This window comes from Lepisma saccharinum, chromosome 11, assembly GCF_977018435.1.
Source record: "Lepisma saccharinum chromosome 11, izLepSacc3.1, whole genome shotgun sequence".
Lineage (NCBI taxonomy): Eukaryota > Metazoa > Arthropoda > Insecta > Zygentoma > Lepismatidae > Lepisma > Lepisma saccharinum.
Window position 1 is genome coordinate 39,125,861 of NC_139239.1, and position 24,787 is coordinate 39,150,647.

General features: G+C 36.3%; 1 protein-coding gene across 4 annotated transcripts in view; it reads left to right on the forward strand.

Annotated features, from left to right (window-relative positions):
* Positions 1-5,346: 5,346 nt before the first annotated feature.
* The window catches only part of LOC145994729 (homeobox protein orthopedia-like), a 131,858-nt gene continuing 112,417 nt past the window's right edge, over positions 5,347-24,787 (forward strand). For 3 of the 4 annotated variants that reach the window (XM_083130933.1, XM_083130936.1, XM_083130934.1), the window contains exon 1: positions 6,251-6,553. In XM_083130933.1, coding sequence (XP_082987059.1) covers positions 6,499-6,553 — 55 coding nt within the window. In that variant the 5' untranslated portion in view covers positions 6,251-6,498. Of the gene's footprint in view, positions 5,598-6,250; positions 6,554-24,787 lie in introns of those variants that run through there. The other variant, XM_083130935.1, reaches the window with a different exon arrangement.

A 24,787-nucleotide genomic window follows, 5' to 3' on the forward strand; every position in this document is an offset into this window, starting at 1 on the left:
GCAGGTCTGTTATCGATGCACAGCAGTGGCTGATATTACAGAATATCCTTTCGCTTATCAACTGTATAGGCAAGTGAGGTTAAACAAATTTATAAGAAGGCTTCAGCTCTGAAACGACGGAGGAAGGCAGGGAATCTGAGAAAGGCATGTGTTCATCTGGTAAGAGTGCCACTATTCCTCCTCAGTCTGGATATAACGAAGACAAAGAAGTGGAGGGTGTAATTTGTACCCTCTTCTACGCTCAAGGTGCAAATGGAATCATACCAGTCAAAAAGTACTTCAATGATGTAGATGACAGGGCTTACATCATGGCTAAACCTCGTGTCATGCAAGGGACTTAGGAGATCCATTGGATACGAAACAGCCTGCAATCTATGACTACTGAAGTGGTTTTTCAAGTCGGAGGTATCGCTACTCTAATGATCGTTGAACCATTACTTTGATTAGGTCAAATATCAGTCATAAGCTTCAAAATTTCAACAATCAGCAGATATTTCCTTTCAACTGATTGGTCGATGTTGCCCTACTCTACAAGAACGCCATCAGTAAGAGTCACTTTTCCAGTCGACTCGGTGGTAAATAGTCGACTGACGATCTAGTCACCGAAGAGTTCCTAGTTCGAGTCCTGGCCTTAATACGAGTGTTCCATCATCAATTTCATGTAACCATTGTTATCATAATATGTATCATCTAGAGTCACAGAGGTGCCCATCCCCCCAAGGCCAATGGCGCAATCCCCCCAAATCATGTGGTAATCCACATGAAGTATTTAATTACGAAAGTAAACTGTCTACTGAAAGTATTTTTTTTTAAGCTTTATTGAACACGATACTTGATCTGCCCGTCCTCAAACAGAGGTTTCCATCCCCCAGCTAGACCGTGGATGCATTACACCTCAAAATATTTTGGTGAATTCGTAATAATTCATTTTATTTTAATACAGTAGCCTTTAAACTGTCCATATTTGTTAATGGTTCAAATCTTCGAAATAACGGAAAGCTAACAATCTCAAGTGTCATAATTATATAAATATGTATTTATACAGTGTTTGTGGTTGGAGAACAAGATTCCAGTAACCCACAATTTGGGTATTTAACACAAAGTCTTATACAACTTAAGATCGAGAATTACAGAACCCTAGCTAGAAATTCCTAAGGCCGGGACGAGAATATAATAAGGTGCCTCCTTCAAAGAATTCACCCCCTCTGCTTGGGGTAATTACATTTTGTTAGTAATCCATAGCAATAATTACATGGATTTCATCTTGAGTGCCATTTTACTTGCTAAAGCAAAATTATCTAGCAACAATAAGTTAGAAATGCGAAATTGACAATATTTATTTTCCTGTTTTATCGAGTAATGTGCAAGGCGTTGCTATGAAGTACACAGTTAGTACAACTATTGCAGCATAGCCTACAGGGAATCAATAATAGAATAATATTGCTAATAGAAACATATCATCAAACTGACTCACCTGCTTTAAATTAAGCAGTATACCGACACTAAACATTATATTTTAAGAAATTATATTATTAATAAATATCGAGAATATTGTTTATGTCTTGTAATGCAGCTACAGTATAATTCTTCACAATCGTCTCATGAAAATGCCAGCCACACATTTTTGTAACGCAATATTGCGAGCGACGCGAGCAAGAAATTTTTTATATCCATTTCTATGCAGGCTTGCAAGGACGTCAATACTTTCATAGGATCCCTCGATATTTACTCTTTTCCAGCTTCTCCTTTCCCATGTTTGGCGCCGAAATGTGCGCATACCATATCGCTAAATATAGTCCCCAAATATAATATTCGAACCCTAAAAAATCCCTTGACAATCTAAGATTTTACACTTTAGTAAGAGCTCCATATCTCCTCCCCTCAAATTTAATATTCAATCCTTCAACCTAGATATTACTCCCTCCAAAAGGAAAAAAATCTCCAAACCACATTTTCCGCTACATTCTCAGACGTAATATTAATACACAAGAGTTGGATATCCCCCCCAAATTTAATGCTCAGCCCCCCCCCTAACTAAAATTCCCACGACAATCTAAGATTTAACAATGATATTCAATAGTCGGATATTGCCCCCTCCCCCGTTTCATCCTCAATCCTCCACCAGAATCCACGTGTCGATTTAAGACCCAATGTGTAAGAGTTGGATATCCCCACTTTCTTAATAATAATATTACCCGTTACAATTTCTTTAGCAGTCTAGAATTTGCTATTTATGTAACAGCAATGGATAGTTAATAACGTAATTCAACTTGTGCCAAATGCTGTACTGTTTCACATCAAATTTCCATCACAAAAAATCGTCCCCCCCCCAAAAAAAAAAAAGTTGCTTGGACATAACGTGAGTTCACAAACCCACCAGTGGGCATCATCGCTACCTCTAAATACTTCATTTTCTTCATCTACCGTAATGGATTAAATATAGTGTACCAAGGTGTAAACGTCTTTACATTTATTTTGGAAATAATATATAAATGTTGAATTTTATATTACATTAAGGAAAAAATCCCCCCCAAAAAAATTTCGATGGCGCAATCTGCGCCACAACCCCCCCGTGTGGTCACCCCTGTAGAGTCAGATAACTTCAGTCATACCGATAAGAAAAATCTTCTCTGAGCGACTCTAATGTTAAGTCTGACGTAACTACAATTGGAAAGTAGATTCACTTACACTGTTTCAGTAACTTGTAAAGTATTTAGTTCACGCCTTTACATTTTCTATTTTACAACTATCATTTGCGTTATAATCTTAGGAAAATTTATCACGAAGATGATAAATAAAAGTTTCAATCACTATTTTTATCATCGAGTACTTGTAACTTCTCTCCTAAAATGGAAGAAACTTCGCAGTGTTCTTCGAAGTATAACTTCAATATTCAGCATAACAAAATAAAAAATTAGGAAAAACATGCAAATGGAGTTCCCTAAAATCCATTGTTTGCAAAAAAAATGCACTCTTGTGACAATGTTGTCGTCTTGTTGAGCAATTAAACCGTTCACAATTTTTTGAAAAAAATTAAATAATATTCAGCTAGACAAAGCCATTAACAGATCACTGGTGTGTTGCATATGGTCCAGTGGCGTGCCACGATTTCCGAACAGGGGGGGGGGGGGATGTATACTTTTTTTTAGTATAGTCAGCCCTCATTTTACTATTTTTTCCTGCTTTTGACAATCTTTTTTTAGAAATACTGGGCCAAAGGGGTGGGGGTTATGATATGGTCTTATATGGAAATATAAAATGCAAAATAATCATGTCTGTAATGAATTTCAATTTTGAAGACAAAATTGTTTTCTTACGCGCTTAAAATTGTTTGGAATTACTTTGAAATCTACGATTCCTGATTTTCAACGTAATTACTGTGATATTTTCTGCTTGGGGGACAATATTTATTGGTGAAGTTAATTTCCCAAGCTGGATCATTTCGTACTTCCACAAGTGACCAAATGAAGTCCCAATCCTGTAGCTTGAAACCTTTGATGCAACGCTCTGAAGTGAAATGGTCAATGTAATATGCTATGGGGCGGATTAATTGGTCTTCTTTCGGTATCAGCCGATAGTATGAGTACCTATGATTTTTACTTGTCCGATGTATCTTAATAATGTACGTACAATTTAGTGAAATAATCTGCCACTTTTATTATTCTTATGGTATGAACATATTTTTAAAAGTAAATCTCTGGCAATTTATTTTTCCAAGGGAAACCCATTCTATAGTCGCCTGCTTCCATGGATAAATTAATGAAGTTAATGAGCCGAACCATTCGTGTTCTTATAGGAACATTTGCAGTTTCATATAAGATAGACTGAATACCGATTAGACCCTGCTGGTATCGATAAATTGTACATCGTACTTTACCGGTAGCGACAAGACAAAAAGAAAAAAAAATCGGTACATCCCTATAAAATCAAGGACTTTCAAATTCTGATGAATGGATGTTATATCAACTTCTTTCCTGATTTTTTTCATTCATTCACCATCACTTCATCGTTGTGATAACATGGAAAGATAGAAAAGAGACGTAAATAGAAATAATAAAACAACAAAATAAGCTAGGTCTATATATGTTCAAAATGTGAGGCTTTTTATTGTTTCAAGGGTAAATAAAACTTCAATTTTTCGCATAACAAAATAAAAACTAGGGTAAAAACATGCAAAGGGATGTTAATGACACTGTATAGTTCTCAATATATATATATATTGTCACGTATTCTAACCTATATGTTTTTAATATTGCACTCCTTGTCTTAGCTTTGATACATTGCAAATATTTTCTAACTGTGATATAATTTTTGTAAGTGTGTATGTGAAAAATTGCTCCAAATTTTGTAATGTAATTTACTTCCGTCACGCATTTTGCGTCACACGTTAACTTAAGGAAAATGATAGTATGGATGTAGCAAATAGAAAAAAGTGGACTTAGTTGTATAGAATAGAAACCTATATAAGATTCATTGGAGATTGAGAGAAAACATTGAAAAACCTCAGTTTACTCAAATGATTGTACATTTGTGTTTGTTTGGCAATTGAAATATCCAGTATGTGCATAAATACTCGTATATTCATACCTTGGGAAAATTATATGAGAACAAAATATTTTAGCACCCTAAAATTGTTTGCTTCATGCGCGTTTAGTGCAACATTAAGGATGCGTGTAACCCATATACTATTCCCTTTTGAATGTGCAATGGGGAAGCGGAATTCTCCTCTCTTTTTTTTTCTTGATCGTATTTTGGATAAAGTTTTAATGCAAAATAAATGTCCAAATTCACATCACAAAGATTGAAAATTTTGTGGCGCTACTACATTAAACTAAATACAAAAAAAAGTTCTCACACTTTTTTTCAGTCAGACGTTTGTTGTGAACGGGTTAAAGTTCGTTCGCCTCAAGAAAGCAGTGAGGTGTTGGAAGACGGCCCATGCGTGTTTGGAGTCGTCAGGGGAAATGAACGGCAGCTTTAGACAAATTGGGCGAAAATGATTCTCTTCAGCCGCTCGATAGCCCGCGGCGTTCATTTGTTGTGAGCCAGGAGCCATGCTCGCCGTAGCGTGGGATGCGATGCGACGCGCTCCGCTGGTTCCTCGCGTCTCGCCGCCCGCCACCGACTGAGGCCGCTCCCTCCCGCTCGCCCAGGCCCCTCCCCCTGCCCTGCGGCTCGTCCCGCCCATACCCGGGGAGGGTCGCATCCGACACGATGAATTCGTTGGCCGAACGGGATCGACAGCCGCGATTGGTTGATTTGCGCCGCGTGGCCCTCGGGCGGGACCTGCCGAAGACAAAAGTTGAACCGCCGTGATTCCGTCGTATTAAAATACAAACAGGAATTCCTTGATCGAGACAGCCAACGACCACCCATCCGTCAACTGGGCCCCAACAAGGTCGCCACGTCGGCCGGTCCTCATTAAACGCGTCCTCAACTTTTCGGTTTTTGGCGATTTTTTTTTTCTCCAGCCGACCGTCTGTGTCGCAGTTTTTATTTGGTACGTGGTGCGGTGTCGTCGCCGCAACGATTCCTCAAGATTCTATCCGTAAGACCTGGCGGCGCTATGCTGAACAACATCGGAGGCGGCAGCATAGGTAAGTAGCGACCCTCGTTTCTTCATCAAGCTTGCAAATTCGCACTAATTGTTTGGTTTAGGCTCTCATTAAAAGCTTTCACTTTGATAGGCGAACAAAGATTAGATTTAGAAGCGCGGATTAAGGCATTTTGAAGGCGGCCTATTCGGGACGCCCTGCTAAATGGAATCAATTTGGAGCAGAAACATAAAATCACAACAGAGCAATCAGCGCTTACGGTCCAAATTAAAGAAAATGTTGGGGGCTGGCAGAGGGGAACTGGCTACGTGGAGGCTTGAGACGGATCTTAGTGTGCGAGAAGACTTGATTGTAAGGGATTCGTGCCCCATTCTTCACAGATACGGCACGATACTGAGCGTCAAGACTCTCTGCTTGTGTGTTTCGATACTTGTGTACAAAGAAGTCTTCTCAAATGTGATCCGATGTTGACTGTAAACCATCTATGCTCCATATAGTAATTGATTGAATACATAACTATAAAGGATGTGTGCCCAGTCTTCATAGATCTGAAACGAGACACCTAAATAGTTGTTAATGATCAAGGGCAATTATGGTTGATGATCATTGAAACGGTGGTCACACGCTTGCATTGATATAATCATCAACTCATCGCGCCAAATGATGGATTGCGCCACGATCTTCGAAATTTCAGGAGCAGTTACGAAAGTTATTGTCGACTCCTAATGGTAAACCTGTGCTCTTTCGCCGTCGTGAACTTTGGTCCTTGATTAGTGATTGGAAGTTCTTGTCCCATCTTACGCCCCGGTGCCTGGATCTACCCCGTAGCTCATGGGCTGGAGGCGGGATTGCGACGTGGAAGCAGGACTCTTTATTCGTCAGAGCGGATGGCGGGGCAGCCGGTGGAGGCCAGAGGAGCACAGCAGGCAGAGTCTGGCCGAAGATGTGCTGCAGTTCGCAAGTGCCGCTTATGTATCCCGACTACAATTTGCATCCAGGTAATTCAAAAGCATTTTTCGTTCTGACTCCCTCAACAATATTAATCAATCTATCTTTGTTTTTGTCCGTCCGGACAAAAGTTGCTTGTGTGTTCCGTCATGCCGTTGTTTTTGTCTCAAGCAACCTTGTATTTGTATGGTTTCTTGTTCTCATTTCTGAAAATGCTGTGAGCTACACTTGTTTATAGCCGAAGAGCACGTGTGAGTACAAATGTAATTTCTTGTTCACCTCCATAAAATCACAATAGAACTTAGACTTAAACCTATTTAATTCAACAGTTAACTCGTGTGTGGTTTGATGAATTCTAGAAATTATCATTATTTCCAGTAATTATTTTATTTCACGGTTAACGAAACTCGATTCGATGACGTCTGGTTTCCATACACAGTACTGTAACCTTTAGATAACAGCAATTGGCCTCAGATTAAGCTAATTGCCAAAAGTTAATTGCAAAACATTGCCACACTAGCATCTATACATACTTAAATACTTTGTATTTAAATTTTACAAAGATACAATCTCACAGTTACATATTCGTTGCCTTTCTTAAAATCTTGCCGCAGGGCCGTGATTCCAGCTCCAACATGTTACTTATTCACCGTCACAATCAATCAATAAAAAATAGGCTATACATCAATGAGACTTGCGTTTAGTAATCGCCAGCTCATTTATATATTGTTTTGTATTGGTAATATGATTTTTGATTAACTGTGTGGGTTGATGAGGAAGCCAGATATCAAAATTTCTCGCTCTGTTTACAAATATGATTTACAGTATTTAGGAAGTGCCTGTATGTGAAATCTAAATTTTCTATCAGCATAGACTAGTGAAACAATAGGGTGTTCCAATCCGTAATCTATAAAACTATAATGCACTGGCAAGATTTATAAAAATATTGATTTTCATGAAACTTGTCGGATATGAAACACTAATATGTAATGTAGAGACACATTTCAAAAAATACATACGTAGCATAAACACAGCATATTTCATATTTTTTTCGGCAAATACCGATCTGACTTCAAGTTCATAATTTATTTTAAACTATTTCATAATATGGTCATTTCATTTAAGGTTCTTGTTAATTCCTCCGTGTTCCCCTGTACTGCCTGATCTCTAATAATGATCGTTTCTTATTCAATTTACTCAAATCTATTGATCTTCGTCTTTCTGTAGCTCTAAATATTTAATCCCTTTATTTTCAAACAGTTGAAGTTTTGTGCGCAACCACACAAAACGACAGACACAATTGCGGACCATAAAATTTTTATCCTTAGATTCTTTCATCACATTAAAAGTCTTTCAGAAAATAAAAAGTTGAACGCGTCACATGAACTTCTGTTCTATTTTTTTTCCATTTTCTATTGATTTATTTTAATTTGTTAGAAATTGTTTCTCAAATTTTGAATCCAGTTGTACCCTCAAATCGATCGCGACGATGAGAATTGATGATGAACTTATTAATGAAACTGAGACAAGAACCAGAAATAGACAACCCCCTCCCCATTTCTCATGCTTTCTGGAATCGAACTAGACATCTTTGAACTTGTAGAACTTTACACTAAACCCTGCCACAACACCAACACTTGTATTTTCAAATACAAGAATTGCAAGAAATTAAATTTTAATTAATACGCATGCGTCCACTCACTCTTGTGAGCAATAATTCATATTAGTTCTTGAAGTATTTTCAAAATATTATTTTGTTGGTTTGAAAAACAAATGTATATTATGACCATATGTTGAAGCTGTGTTGGGGAAATTTAGTTATAGTCCTTGTGTGTTGGGATTTCCGTCTTTGTTATAAATTTTATATTTTATTATTATTATTATTATTTCTGCCTCATGAAGTTAATCGCAACGATGGTGATGGACGACGAGTAGATGAAATTGACAAAGAATCATTCAGAAAGGAACAAGCAAGTACTCGAACCCAAAACTTTCGGTAGAGACATCGTGAGTCAATGTCTTCTCGTGGTATTTTTCCCTTTGTGCACTGCGCTGCGTTATGAAGGCATACTGAGGGTCTCTACACTTTCTCGATTTCGGTCGTAGTACAAATGATGTGATCATCACCATTATCGCCCGCCTTTCCCCCATATATTCAGTTCATGTGTGGTTGGGAGAATTCCAGAATGGCTAATGCAGAGATATTAACTAAAATAAGAAATGCTGAGTTCAATGTGATTAACAAACAAAATATAAATTTGTTAAAAAGTTTAAGAAAATTAAAAATATGCTGTTTAAATACATTTTTTTAAAAATTTTTGTTTTAAGTTCACTTTGTTCTGGATAAACTAATGGGGACTGAACCTAGAATTTAAAGTGTGATCTGAACCATTGGGCCCCAACCAGGAAACGAATCCGGGATCCTTGATTACAAGACAAGACGATGTTGTTTAAGTACAATAATAAAAATTTAATCTTCTCAGATGAGGTCAGTTATTTAGATAATGTATAATGTATTTTACCTTGTTTGAAATTAGACATATACGATAATTGCCTAGCAGATTTCTTCATACAGAATGTAATGTCTGTATTTGTCATAGCTTTCTAAACAACAAAATCTAGATAGCCAAATTATTATTTTATCAGCACTATACTTCACCAAATATAATATTTCTGCATTTGTTAGATATAGTTCAATAGATTGTTACTGTCAATTGTTTTACTCTGATTGTCAGTCAGGCATTTCGAACGAAAATTTTAATATTTCATTACATTACAATGTTGTACTTCCATCGGTCCACGAAATTTCATTTTTGTTATGTCTTGTGTTTTCTGAGTAATCAAGATTTTTATTATATTGACTAAACAGACCAATGGATATTCCAGTTGAAATTTTTTGCCGAATGAAACCTTATTTGAAACATGTGTATCGGTCCAACAAAATCACAAGTTTGTATCTTAAGTTACTAGATGAGATATCGAATCTTCCATGTTGACTCAATTTTTTGGTTCCCATAGACAAACGGATGTACCCACCAAAGCATTTATAGAATAGAATAGAATAGAATTTATTTCCAGTATGAGCCTTTACAGCTATACATACCATACAAGTGCAAAATTTTCGTGTACTTTCCCTACACCTTTCCTCTCGCAATAGCACTAGTTAGGCTAAATTATCTCTGTCGATTAGTGTCGATTTTTAACTAGAAAAAAATGTGAGGGTGATTGATATGATATCGTATGAAGTTGATAATTAACAGTTCTTTCAACACGTCAACTTTCATATTTGTATCTCGAAGAATTTCGAAGATATCGCAACAGAAAGCAATATTCGGTTGATTGATTGAAGAGAAAATTTTTGTGCTTCAGCACTTGGGGTATTTTCACCCTTCATATTGTACCATATTTGTTCTAGACCAATGGAAATAATTTTAGGTATTTACATTTGCTATCGACAGGTCACTTCAGATCAGTTATTGTCTCTAACTTTCAGACAGAGATGCCGATCGAATTAATTTAAATTTCGTTGAGCTACTATTTGGCAGGTCCATCAGTCAACCTGAATTTCTTTCTTTAAGTGTTGTAATTCTGACGTACTAATAGTTGACACGGACGAACAAACGGACATGACCGGCGTTAAGCAGTCATTGAGTATAGGGCAAGTATGCCTACATATAGGCTTGTATCTACATAATATTATTATATTTATGATTTTTTTATGTAATGAATGAAAAGTGAATACATTTAGATTAATTTTCACTTAACACTTCACCTGATATCGTTGAAAGAAAATAGGGTAAGGAAGGGGAAGTTCGCCACCAAAATGCTTTTCATTTTTTTCCTTCTAAACGAGCTGGAAGAGGACAAAATTTATACGATACAAAAAGTAGTCATTGTGGATTATGAGGAATATAACATAAATACTGTGTTACTTATACTTATGACGTAATATTAAAAATAATAAAATGAGAAAAAGTGGCGAAAGTCCCGCCACATGCTGGGAAATTCGCAAATTTAACTTATTTATCATTTTATCGTCAGTTTAAGTGTATGTAATACCAAGTTGTTGGCAATAAGTCAGACAGCAAAGTATAAAAAACCTACAAATGACAATACAAAACTGTTTCAAAAGATACAATACAAACATGTTTAAGAAACATAGGCCTAAATGTTCATATGCATTGTGAATAAGTTGTGTGTGAAAGATAGCCTGTACATGCACGCTTTCCAAAGCAAATCTTTTCACGACTTTCTTAAGATTTGAGGTTACGATATCAATAATTAAAGAAAGAAAAATAATTCTTATCTGCCACGAAATGACAATTTCCAAGGTAGTATTGAAATTCGGCACCTTTCTTTGTCTTCTGTATAGACGCAACTGCACATTCCAAACTGTACTGTTTGCTTGCTAATTCGCTCACCACACTGTAGTTTTCAGTGGAAACAAGGCACATGTTACTTCAATTTTACAGGCATCAGTGAGTGTTTCCAACCTATTGTTTCTATCTACGATTACAAAAACCACAAGTACGGCGAAATTCCCAGCATGGCGAACATCCCTTCTTTTACCCTAATATAACTTTCACGTAATAATATAGCATTCGTCAATTGTCGCGTCTATTATCATTATTTTTGCCGAGCGTCCCATTCACGATTAACCTGAAGAGATAAGTACAACTAAAGAACTAAATAATCGAAACTGAATTCTATTTGCAATTCTTGTATAGCATGTTTTTTGTTTTAATCAGGTTTTCCTGAAGATATATTAATGTTATTTATGTAGTTTCAGTTCTTGTGAGTTAATGTTTTGGTTTGATGTCACGTGCACATGCATTAATAACTTATCATTCTATTTCCACATTAATTGTTGTCTCTGGCAGTTTTCGGTATAGAGATATTTGTTTTTCCTTAATTTCATCGATTGGATGACATGGATAATTTCGTTCCGATGGCAGTCAACTTTCACACAGAGAAAAATGCATCAAATCTATTTTGTATTACAGAAGGTTCATTGTTAAACTCTAACCTATCAATATCGACACTGAAATATTTTATTGGCGCTTCATTTTCAAAGTTTAGTACATTTTTATGCATTTCATTGCATTGTTAGTTCAAACTACTTTCCTTGCATTTGTCTTAATCTTATTGATGTCATTGTTGTTAATTTGCTGCTAAAGATCTTAAGACGTTTATCTTAAGCAAATTGACCAGCATTTGACATCATACCCTTATTCTAAATATCAACATGGACTGAAAATTTCATGTGGAAGAAAATTTATGATATATATTATTTTAACTAGTCGAGTAATATTACATTAATATTATGAACACGTTTTCCATTTAGTGCCTATAGAATATTGATGTATTTATATTTATAATTTTGATTTGTTTGTTTGATTGTTTTTTATATTTAGCGTTACTTTTCTGCCACATAATGAATGAGTAATAATGAAATTGATGAAAAGACACTGAAAAAGAAGCCACACGTGTCCAGGCTGGAATTCGAATCCAGAACCCCTGGCGTGCTATGCTAACCACTCCGCCGCGTATATCGGCTTTTACATTTCTGTACGTAGGTACGCCCCTATACCTTGTGACAGTGTGACTGCTTTTACTTCCACATAGAATAATTTTGAAACAAGAACAGTTTATACTCCTGAAACAAGAAAACGTTTCTGATGATAAACTTTCAAAACCAAAGCGAAATAACTTCTCGGGTAAATCCTGACCACGATTTTAAAACTGTTTTAATATCCTTGTTTATTCAAGGCAATGAGAGAGAGAGAGAGAGAGAGAGAGGAAATACACAAGCTCAGGTAACATAGCAGAGCTTAAAATTCAAAATCCCGGTTCCTCGTTCTGCAGTAAGACCGGCGATTACCTCAGCAGTTTGAGATGCCTCTGATAATTGGAAATAGATTGTCCCAATAATCTCGGTGCGTGGATCTCAGGACTAGCAGAAAGGATTTAGAAAGGTACAAATATTAATTAACGCTAAATCCAAATGTTTGCATTCAATGTAAACTTGGTAATTAAGAGCAACACGGCGGGAAATTCTTCGCCGGGCCCCAAAGCGAAGGTAGGCGCCAAAACACTTCTAGCTCGCACACCGCTTAATATTTTATTACGATAAATGAGAAGGTTGCGTGCGTTCAAAAATGGTACTGCGAATAAAAGTAGTAGGTATCGCCGTTATACGTTCTATAGCAATGCCACTAAGCAGCGCATTTCAAAGCAACAGGGTAATAACCAAGATGGTCCGCAGGGAGGAACAAACAGATGCAATTGACCGTCGATTTCAAATTACTCATAATGGACAATGACGTGTTTAGAGTGGCGGTTCAATGAAGTCCGGACCCCCAAAAAGACTTACTAAGTTTATATTAAATAGGCCTATGCAAAGTACTGTTTGCTGTTCTATAATATGAAGTTGATTTATTTCTGCAAAACTTACCCTATACAAAATAAGGATTAGATTGTGATTACATAGCTTTGCGTGCCTGCGAGAATTCATGAATATCACTATGTATTATTGTAGTACTACAATAATAATAAAAATGATTAAAATAATGATAGGGACTTTATTTTTCATCAGCTCGACCTTACAACCTTTTATATTCAATAAATAATCCATTAAAACTTTACCACATTAATTTTTATAGGCATCTGTTTTTCTACACTTAAGCTATTTGATGAATATGCTGTGATATCTCTATTCTTACATCATCTTCTAACATTTTCATGTAATAATAACAATAAAATAATTACAATTAGATTTACATATTTAAAAATAATATTATTAATACACATATTTAACTTATACCCCTTGTAATATAATTAAGCCTTGTTTCCATATTTAAAAACACTAAGTTGCTGACCAAGGCAATTTATTATTAAGATAAAAACACTTAACAGGTAACGTTTCCTCAGACGAAGAACTGAGGAAGACCCTGATACAGGGTCGAAACGTTACGTTACGTTTATCTTAATAATAAATTGCCTTGGTCAGCAACTTAGTGTCTTATACCCCTATTAATTGAAAACTTTATTATTATAATATGTGAAACATTTGTTCGAACCCCTCCCGAAATACAGATCTAAATACGTGCCTGGGATTGGAAGTTTTTGACCTCAAAATTCTTAAAAATTACCTAATGTACTATAGTTACTTTAGATATTCATATGCAGTCTTGAATTTTTCACCAATGACAAAAAGAGCCACGTACGTGTGAAAGTATTTTGAATAATTCCACACCACTGAATTTTCGGTCATTTAAACGAATGAAGTTTAAAAAAAGGACAGTACGTGTTACCGTCTTTTTTTATTTTGACCTGAAGATTACGTACAACTTTTGTTGAGCTCTCTCCCCCTCTCTCCCTTTCAACTTGAGTTTGAGCTTTGGTTTTAAGTTCACTTTATGCACAGGAAGGCTAATCGTGACTGAACCTACAGTTTAAAGTGGGACCCAAACCACTTGTGCCTCCACCGTGTATCGAACCTTTTGAACTTGAGTTGAAGATAATAGTAACTTTCAGTAAGTACAATTTTCGGAGAAGTTAATACCACCACAACGCAGTTAAGAACTTCAAAAGTTATATATTTATTTATCATAGGAGTTTATACCACTGACAACAGCATATAAAGCTTTGTTAATGGCAGTTGAGCAAAAACCGAGATAAAATATACAATTAAAAATAATAATGAACAGATACAACGAAATATTAAAACTAACATAAATAATAATAAAATTCGTAAGAAAGATAGACATCGAATCCTAACAACAGGAATTTCATTGGATCTTTGAAGAAAAGGATAATACCAGACCATCTGACTTTCTGAATAGTCAGCCTTGCTAGATGTTAATTGTAAATCTTGGTAAGAAATTGAAAAAACGTATTGTTTTTTGTATAAGTTCGGGTAACAACAATGCACTATTTTCTCTAAAATGCAATAAAACTGCAAAAATGCTGTAAAAATTACCAATACTAATCATGCTAGTTTTCTATTATTTTTATAGCTATAGTAATTGTGATTATATAATAGTTTGATCACTATACTTAATCGATTTTATATGAAGGACTTGATTCTGGACAAGAATTTCTGACCTAAAAGGAACATCGTACTTCTTCTTATGAAGAGCTATTCTTACTCCTCTCTTGAATAGTTTCTGCGGACGTCCTTGGTGCTACATGTAGAAACTTACGTTTGGTTTCTTCACTTGCATTCATTACTCACCTTAAAATAGTCTGAGCCCACCCTTCTGCCCACCCAAATAGAATGAATACATGATATATATTATTTAGATAACGCAAAGTAAAAAAGCTAGTAAATGATCATAGTATAAACCACACAAATCGACCGTAACAATTGACTAACATAACTCAGTTTCACTTCAAAAGTGAAGAAGGTTTATAGATTCTTCGGTTGGTTTCCTTTCATTAATGTGCGAAAAATGATTACGTGCGCCAAAACTATCAAATTAAACTTTTAACACATGCAAAAACAATGAGTGAACCTACAAAAATAGGAAAAAAATTGAATAAATTTGATCAAAATGATTATAAGTTGTTTGTGTTGAATATAGTTTTCCATTATTACGTTTACAAGATATTTATCCATCCTTGAACCTACCCCCAAGAAAAAATTCTGGCGACGCCACTGTTACTCACGCTTAGCCTCTTTAGAAATTGATGTTGAGATCATCCAAAATGTTAGATTTCTTGTTATTACTATTGTTGTTGTTATGATATTATTCTAAATCTAACGACATAAAGACTTGCTACTTTGAACGTTATGATAGCAAAAAATATGTTTTCCAATTATGATTTCAAATGCTTGTAGCCGTATAGCGTAGCTATAACGTGAAGCGATTGGTATTAAAATATAAATTAATTACATATTTATTGAAGGGAACATTTTTTAGAAAGCGTGAGCTTGAGTACAGCTAGAGCACATTTCTAGATCAAAATTGATCTATCTGTAATGTTTTTTTTTCTTATTAAATTAAGAAACCTATTTAAAATATAAGAAAACTATTTCCAACTTAAATGTTCGTAATTCTGCGGTACTGTATCTCTCTTCCCTGGAAACCATTGACAGTGTTTTACTAACGACTTGTTCACCCAATTAAACACGGATTACTTGCTTGCGCAACATGAATCTATTACGCAAAAGGTTCAAAGTAGTTGGACTTTCCCCTTTCTGCTAAATAATGTTATTCACTATTTACCGTGGTTCTCTAACTTCGTGACCCTGCGGCCCGGTAAATTCGTTTTTCTAAAGTCGATGCCCCGATCCCAATAATTTTACTCGTAAATATTTGTTTAAAACTTTATGCGTTAATTAATATTTACGCTTAAATTTAAATATTAATAAACAAGTTACGGCATAATCATAGAGAGTATTAGTTAGATAATATCTAGGCTTGTTAACAAACATAAAATTTGGTTTAAATTACAGCAACAACTGAAACTGAATCTTTCAGTTTCCTCTGGTCCGTATCATTAAATCTATTCGGTAAGTCTGATTTCCATTGGCATGTTCCATTTCAGATGTCGAAAAATTACAATTAATCAGAATATTTACACTTCAATATATTTCTTAACGAAAATTACACCGAAGACAAAATTGACAGTATTGTCCGTATGTCAACCTCCAAATTTGGAGGCGGAAAGCAACGCGCCTCCCGGTTAGATCTTTTGATCGATCACCGTCACTGTCGCTAAAGTACGAGTATTTCCCGTTATCGGAGTCTAACTCAAAACCCGAACGAAACGCCACCTTTCCAGGTTGTTGCCAGCTCGGGCTGCAAGTTGCCTCACCCTTCCGGCTCTAACTCGAGAAATTCTCAACCGTTAAAATTCAAATTTGGAGGGCTGCTCTGTCGACAGAGCGGCTTTGGATCCTCATCACGACTGGCGAGGCGAGAAAGTATTTCCTCTTATTTTCTGGTGAACCCCGAACGAAATGCCATATTTCCAGTTAGTTGGCAGCTTGACTGCAAGTCGCAAAATTCAGAAGGACCTCTCACGGCCAGGTATAATTGACGTCAGAGTCTGGTACTGGCTAAGAAGCACTGCTACTTTCGATTCCGCCATAGAAGTTCCCCGTCTCGAATCACAGTCTGGTTGACTGACTGGTCGTTAATAATAATAATAATAATAATAATAATAAAGAGAGAGAGAGAGAGAGAGAAAAAAAGAATAAAGTATTGACAATGATAATAATTCGCACATTATCGTTCTTGGATAGCAACTGCTTATGAACGAGTAGGTCTGGTGTTCAGAGCAATTTTAACCTTTACATTCTTATTTTGCATGTACAGTTGCTACTGTTTGCATATTTTATATCAAGAGCTCGGGAGTAAAACATGGTAAGTGACATTTGGTCATTATTGAGTTGCAAAGACATTGAGTAGTCCATCGTAAATGGAGTCGAACCGTACTCGTAGTTTTTAGTTTTGTCAACAGGTGACAGAGCTAGACGTATTTTAAGTTATGATATCTACCAGTTGTTTCATGTAAAGTATGGTAAGCAGCAAAGATGGCGGCGAAGCGGCTGTTGCTGAATTACAACGTGTCTCGGAAAGTTCCCGAATATTTTGGCCACAGCGAAGATGAGGAAGACTTAGAAAGTGTAGATGATACCCATAAAGATCCGGAACATGTACCACCGAAAAAGAATGGGTAGAATGGAGAGGATACCGATGCAGAGACGAGTAATGTGCATGGCCACGTATATTCTATTTCATGTAAAACGTGGTATCTACTGTAGATACCATTCTTTACATGCAGCAGTGCTAATGATGGCATTTTCGAAATAAATTTTACTCCCGTCCCCGGATGTGAACTGCAATATAGTAGAGAAGCATATTATTTCCTTCTACTAGATATAAATAACTGTAGTCACATAGAAATTCCTTTGATTTTCAATTGGGTGCTACACATTTAAGGCTGCTTTAAGATATCATGCTTTACATACAACATCAAAAATTGAGGAATATGTGACATGATCCTCTGAATCGTATCAATGACTCGGAACTGTTTAGTTTTTTATAAAATATTTATTTCATAAATCTATAATACGCATTTTAAAAGTTATGATATTTTTATGGTCGATCTAATTACCTATTCGTAATTTAATTAACTTTTGTAATTATGATATTTGTGACTTTGATACAAGCAAATTATTTTATTGTTGATATTTAATTGGAAATATGTGTTCTCCTTGGCTCGAAATTATAACTATTTTATCCATAAGAGGTAAATTTCAGTGAAATATATTAAAAACATAAACCCTTTGATCACTTAAAATCATTCTTTATGAATATGTCAAGTTAAGTAAAAATACAACAGAAAGCGACAAGGGGCATAATTGTTGTCTCTAGATAGAGAAATCAGCATTATGTATAAATTACTTCTTGAATCACAGAAATCTAATATTACCGTTGTACGCAACTTGGATAGTTTACGTAACACAGCTTTGTATCAAGAGAGGCGTTTGTGAATCACATTCTGCTTGGCATGCTGAGGTAATAAATAGAGCCTCGATCTCTGTGTGCGAGAGGTGGATATGTGAAATTTTCCACCGTTCTTCTTGTTACACTCTGCATTTTAGTGCATCACAGGGAACTTCATATGATAAAAATACCCATTTATACATTTCTATGTGTATTTCGACATACTAAAAGGTGCATCATTTGCAGTTTATGCACGTTAACGTGTTATTGAAATCAAAATATATGTGTCAATTGACACGTTTTGGGTTTTGTGTGCACATAGACAGAGTGTAGATTTGAATGAATGATTTGATTTATTTTACTTCTTGTTTCTGCCATTTTTAGCTACTTGCGATGATGAAGATGAATTGTGATAAGATGAAATAGATATCACAAACATATATGGACAGCACGCAAGCTCCATAGAGGATTATTCTGGCCATAGGCCCAGACGCCAGAGCCAACATTTCATGTAACATTCCGGTTAACTTCTACGATTGCGATATTTATACAATACCGTATATATAGCACGAAAGGCACACAGAGTTACACCATCTATGGTTAGTGCAAGGGGTTTACAATTCAAACAACTAAAATATTCACCTTTTTATAGGAAACGTAATTCATCCTCTCGGTTGAATAGTTATCTGCTTTTAAAAACATGAAGTGATATATTGTTTACATCTCACTCGGCCGCCATTACATCTGCACTCGTGATCTAGAGCTCTGTGATTGGTTATGCTACGAAAAATGTTACGGAAATGGAACCGATTCTTCCCATGACAAATACCATGAAATATGGCATTTCAGATGCCATGGCATCTTTACACGGGCAGGATTTTAGTCATGGCATATGTTAAGGAAATATTAATGAAAATGCTTTCGTGTAAAGAGGGTGTGTGTGGTTATAAACCATTGTTTAACCTTGAACCGTGTTGTATTTTTATTGTAGCAAACCCTGATACATATACGAAGTATTTTCTTCCCTGCATAGTGAATATAGGGGACCAACTTTGTGACGACAAGAGCTGTTGAAGGTTGCATATCGTGTCATATTTTCCAAGTGAAACTAAATCAACACTTACCTCTCCCACAATAATACAACTAAAATATCATTAATCTCCTTTGCATCCTTTGTTCTGTAGTTTACTCAACTCAGAAGTCTTCGATACACGTACTTAATATTTATTTATTAATAATTTCCTCTAGTGCAGTTGGAGCAAACCACGAACAAACAAAACGATAACAAAGGAAAAATACACAAGTTGCAAATTATAAAGACATACATTAATTAGGCTCAATTCCATGAAACTTTGACGCAGAAGTCGACTTGTAGTTGAGAGTGTCTAGTTGGCTTGAGATCTTATTAAACTGCTTTGGTAATCTACGAAACATTGATCGCTGGATAATTGAAAGCCGTGAGGTAGAACGTTTCCATGGTGAGGGTTTTTCGTCCTGGAACTCTTGAGTAAAAGCTGAATGTAGTAGGATGTAGTCACTTATGGGTATGTCTTTCAATTCAAATTTTAACGGGTCTCTTTCTAGCAATACGTTACATCTTAGTCTTCGGGGCCTCCCCGATGGCGTAGTGGTAACGTCGTCGCCTTGTAATCAAGGGTTACCGGGTTCGACCCGGTGGAGGCACATTGCACAGTTCTTCGGATCCCACTTTAAACTATAGGTCCAGTCCCGATTAGCCTATCTGTACACAAAGTGAACATAAAACAACAAACAAACAAATTGAAACATCTTAGTCTTCCATTTATGAGTTTGTGTAGCAATTTCATATCTGCAATATATTGACGTGATTCTGGAGAATGAACGCGCAAGGTATCAGAAGATGTTCTTTCGCGGTAGGTGTTATAGGGTCTGTGCTCGATGACGAAGTATGGAGAGAGATAGTTAATAACTCTTTTGATCTTAGAGGAATGAGAATAGGATTGCATATTCGAGATGGGTGAACAGGACTCAATAATTGGGTTACAAAGGTTTTATAATACAGTGTTGGATTATTGATCTCATTGAATCTGTATAATAGAAGCATATTCGGAAAGCATCATATTCTACTTTCTACGTAGGGCAGTTGCAAGCGATCGATATACCCGAATACATGAGCTCATATAGATTTCTTACAAATATCACACTAGAAGGAGAACCTATTTCTTTCCTAACGGCTTGTTAGACGCTAAAATTCATTGAAAAATTGCTCAAGTTTTGGCAACGTAAAACAATTAGGTGTGCAACCACCTTTTATACTTACTATAAGTGCGCAGAATTTGCTATAATTTCGTCAAATCTACAAAACACAGAATACATGTTACTCTAAAAATAAATACGATTAATGAAGAAATTTTGAAGGTGTTTTTTAATGAAGATATATATATATATCCGCTTTGATGTCATAATTGAATTACTATAAATGTTTTTTTCTTTATTTTCATGCCATTATTTGACCCCATTGTAACATAAAACCAGTGATGTCCATCTCCCCCCCCCCCAAGACCAATCGCGCTCCCTCCTAGATCATTTCATAATCATCATAAGTCTACTACTATCCTATAACTGATAATCACTTTTTAGCTTTAGGGTAATTCCATGTCAATTCGCCCAATGAAGAACCAAAATGTCACCCACCAACATGGATTTCAACAAAATTTTGTACACTTATATCTTTGACCTAGGTAAGCAAACTTATCGATTTTTTCTTCTCTCGGCCTTATACTTTTACAGTTATAGGAGGTCAATGTTTTCAGGCTTTGGTATTATATATCGCTCCTGGCTGTCTGTTGCATTATATTTCAGCCTGCAATCATCGTAGCTCCATGATTTTTTTCTGTAAGCCAACCAAAGTGTGCAGATTCAAATAAAACACGCCCGTAAACTTGCATGTTTTTTTTCCATTGTTGCAAATAATGATTTTGTATGAACAGGACAAGTTTCTTACTGTAAAAAAAATGCAATTAATTAATAGTTGGTCCAAGGCAGTCTATTGAACTTGTCGGTTTTCGTGTTTCACTAATTCTCTAAGTATATTCTAACTATTATGAAAATAAAGCTGTGCGGTTTTGACGGTTTGTGTATAAAATTTATGCGAATTTATTAAACACACTGGAATTAAAACCACTGATATTGCACATTACCAAGACTTTCTTAATTGATGGTAACTTTCAACAGAGTAACAATGATTATATTTATGACTATTACAGAAAACTAACTGTATGAATTTTCGTACTAAAACATACTATATTTAGAAGATTTACAATCATTTGTATACAGGCTGAGTCAATAGTTTGGAACCACTTCTTTAAAAAAACGGACGAGCTGATAGAAACAAATCAAATGTTGCAAAACATGATGTGGATAAGGTATAAAACAATCCAGGCCATGCTATCTAGATGGCCGCCATCTTGAAAGCTGCCATCTTAGAGTCAACATTTTATTAAATGGAAAGGTGGTCATGTAAAATATCATAGTGGGCTAGAATTTGACGAGAAACATGATGGTGAGTTCAGTTTTATCGTAACTCGAATCATTCTCGCGTAATTGGTCATTTTGTGTCGTGTGCCAATAGTTTGGAACCACGCTTATAAAAGACAGACGTACTGATACAAACCAATCCAGCGTCGCAAAACTTGATGTGCGCGAGATAAAACCACGCAGGCAATGCTACGTATATGGCCGCCATCTTGGAGTCAACGTCATTTCTTAAAATGGAAAGGTGGCCACGTGCCATATCGAAGTGGACCAGAATTTCATTGTAAATTGATACGGTTTCTTACCTAGATCAAAGTTACAAGTGTACAAAATTTCGTTTAATTCCGTGTCGGTGGGTAACATGCCCTGGTCGAATTGACATGGAATGACCTTTGACTGAACATTTTACTTGACCTAACCACCCCTAAATTCTTCCTTTTCTTCGTCTAACGGATTAAATATGGTATGCTAGTAGCAAAAGTGGCTTAGAACCAGCTAATACATTACTAAGGATATGTATTCTGGTAACAAAGTATGAAGTTTTGTTTAAATATATTTTAGAAGATCTCATAGTATACATGTTGAATTTTATATAATTCTAAGGGAAAATCCGCCCCCACAATTTGATGGAACGTCTGCACTATTATTCCCTACTCCGCCGTGGGCATCCCTACATGAAAGTAGCATAATCTGTGAACGGAATGTCTATAATAACATTCAATCACATAAGTCGTTAATTTGGTTTTATGATTAACTTGTACCATTTTGTACACAGAATGTTCGTTGACTCATACCTAGATATATGAAACTCTCCACTGCCCTCAACTCTTCCGCGTCCATATTTATTCTTGGTACATTTCTGAAAAAAAAAAGGAAAAACTATAGTCCAGTAATTCTTTAATAATACTGCTACACAGAATCATTCACTGTGAACTCTATGCCAAGGAGTCCCAACTAGCGATCAAAGTTGTTATTATAGTGTTAGAGTGCACTGTTGCAGAGTACTTGAGATCAGCACTTTTTACACTGTGCGGAAAGTACAGCTCTTCGTTTTGACTTTCAGGACAACCATAGCGTGCAGCAAGTGCTCTGCGATCCGTGATCTTGTCATCATGGAGTTGTTCACAGCAAAGCTTCGTTCAATTTACAACGGAGTGGTAGAGTACTTGAAGCTAGTAGCAAAAGCGAAAACTCCGTCGCGGCGATAAGAAACAAAGCAAACACGAGGGAAGGCGATAATTGGAGCTTCGCTTCTTCTCTTGAGTCTCCCGGAGCAGTTGCAAACTTTTTGCGTGGCCTTCCTTTGAAAACACCTTTTCGCATTGACGTCACCACCGATGTGGATGTGCATTGCGAAGCTGAATCGCAGTACGGACCCTTCAATGCCGGTGCACATTCGACAAATACATATAACATCAATTAAAAACAATTCGCATATTGGTTAATTAGTCATAAATTGAAGGTTTTAGTATCTTAGTCTCGTCGCCGCAAATCTGATGATCTGCAATACAGTGCATAACTGATAATGTTCAAGTTTGTTAGCAATAAGTCCTTATGAAACCTGTGAGTGCATGTTGTCTAAATCAGATTCCAAAACGAAGTATTGTTGAAAATTACAAAAATAATGAAATTTGTACCGGTAGAATTGGTTCAGTGCATCTGTGTGACTAAAATATTTTCGTAAATCGGGCTTCCCTACCTTTTAGTTCTTTATGGTCAACCAAATTCCCACACAACTCTCTTATCACTCGTGTGTTTATAGAAAGAGTGTCCGTTCGTGAAATTTTTAAAGATGAGATTAAGTGAAAAATCTATATAATGTATTTTGGAAGCTCAATATGTTGGATGTTCAAGGTAATTTTCTTGACCCACAGAAATCCTGTCCCTCTATCTAGGTAATTTGTAAGATTATCCCATTAAGAATCTTACTTACAAGGGAGGTTATCTAAGTGAACCTTGCGATTTCCATGAAACTTGGCAGGTGTATAGAGAGGCCCAAAGGAAGAAATACGTGTTTTTTTTTTGTTTCAGCTAAAAAAAAATGTATTAGGGGGCAAAAAAACCCTCAAATGTCAAGATGAGGACAAATTGAAGTGGGGATCTGTCCCCGAAACCACGTAAATATGGCATAGGAAGAACACGCACATATAATTGGAACACACACAGCGCAGAACTGTAGGATTTCGGTACCAAACGCAAGTGCTATCGTGAAGGACGATGGAGGTTGAAGTTCTGTGCTAATAGTACTGGCAGATACACAAGTGGGATACTTGAGATATGAAGTGCATATCAGTGGCAAACACAGCTCTGTACTGTGTGTGTTCCAATTATATGTGCGTGTTCTTCCTATGTCATATTTACGTGGTTTCGGGGTCAGATCCCCACTTGAATTTGTCCTCATCTTGACATTTGAGGAAGGGGGTTGCCCCCTAAAACAGTTTTTTAGCCGAAACAAAAAAAACGTATTTCTTCCTTTGGGTCCCTCTATACACCTGCCAAGTTTCATGGTAATCGCAGGGGGACACTTAGATAACCTCCCTTATTAGTTGGAACCCTAATAAACGTAGTTGCATGCTAAATACTCGTAGTTGTCGGGAGGCGGACCTCGTGTTAAGAGTTTTGATCAAGTAATGATTTTGAATATGGACCAAACTCACACTCTGTACGTAATTTAAGGGATTGCGTTTATCAAAGATGTTTACCACCCGTCATGTCACACTAAGATCGACACGAGGGGAGAGTTTCAGTTTTTTTTACATTAAGAGCTACTATACATTTTATCGTGGTATGGGCTGTGGGCCAATAGAAACCCACATAATTTCGACAAAAACTATATATTTCGCTGAATTTTAAGCTTATGTGTAGAACATAATCCAAGTTGTTTGTCACCTGGGCAAAATCAGTCTTACAGGCTAACGAGGCTCTGGTGTCTGCACCTAGGCCTATATACTGCCAGTATAATAAATTGTAGGGTTTTTTTTTATTTAAGTTTTTGTATTAAGTTCACTTTATGCACATATAGGCTAATCGGGAGTGGACCTAGAGTTTAAAGTGGGATCCGAACCACTATGTGCCTCCACAGGGTATCGAAGCCGGGTCCTCTTGATTACAAGGCGACGGCATTACCACTAATCCACCGGGGAGTCTACCTTTGTATGGTTGTGCGTTGTCCTGTGTTTTGCCCACATATATGTTGAGTGTTTCAATACAGCCTCGGTTTTTTACCCTGGGTAAGGACATTTTAGAGAGATCCATGGTGATATTTTATCTATTGTAAGGGGTACACCCAATGTGACGGGTGCAAATAGCCCA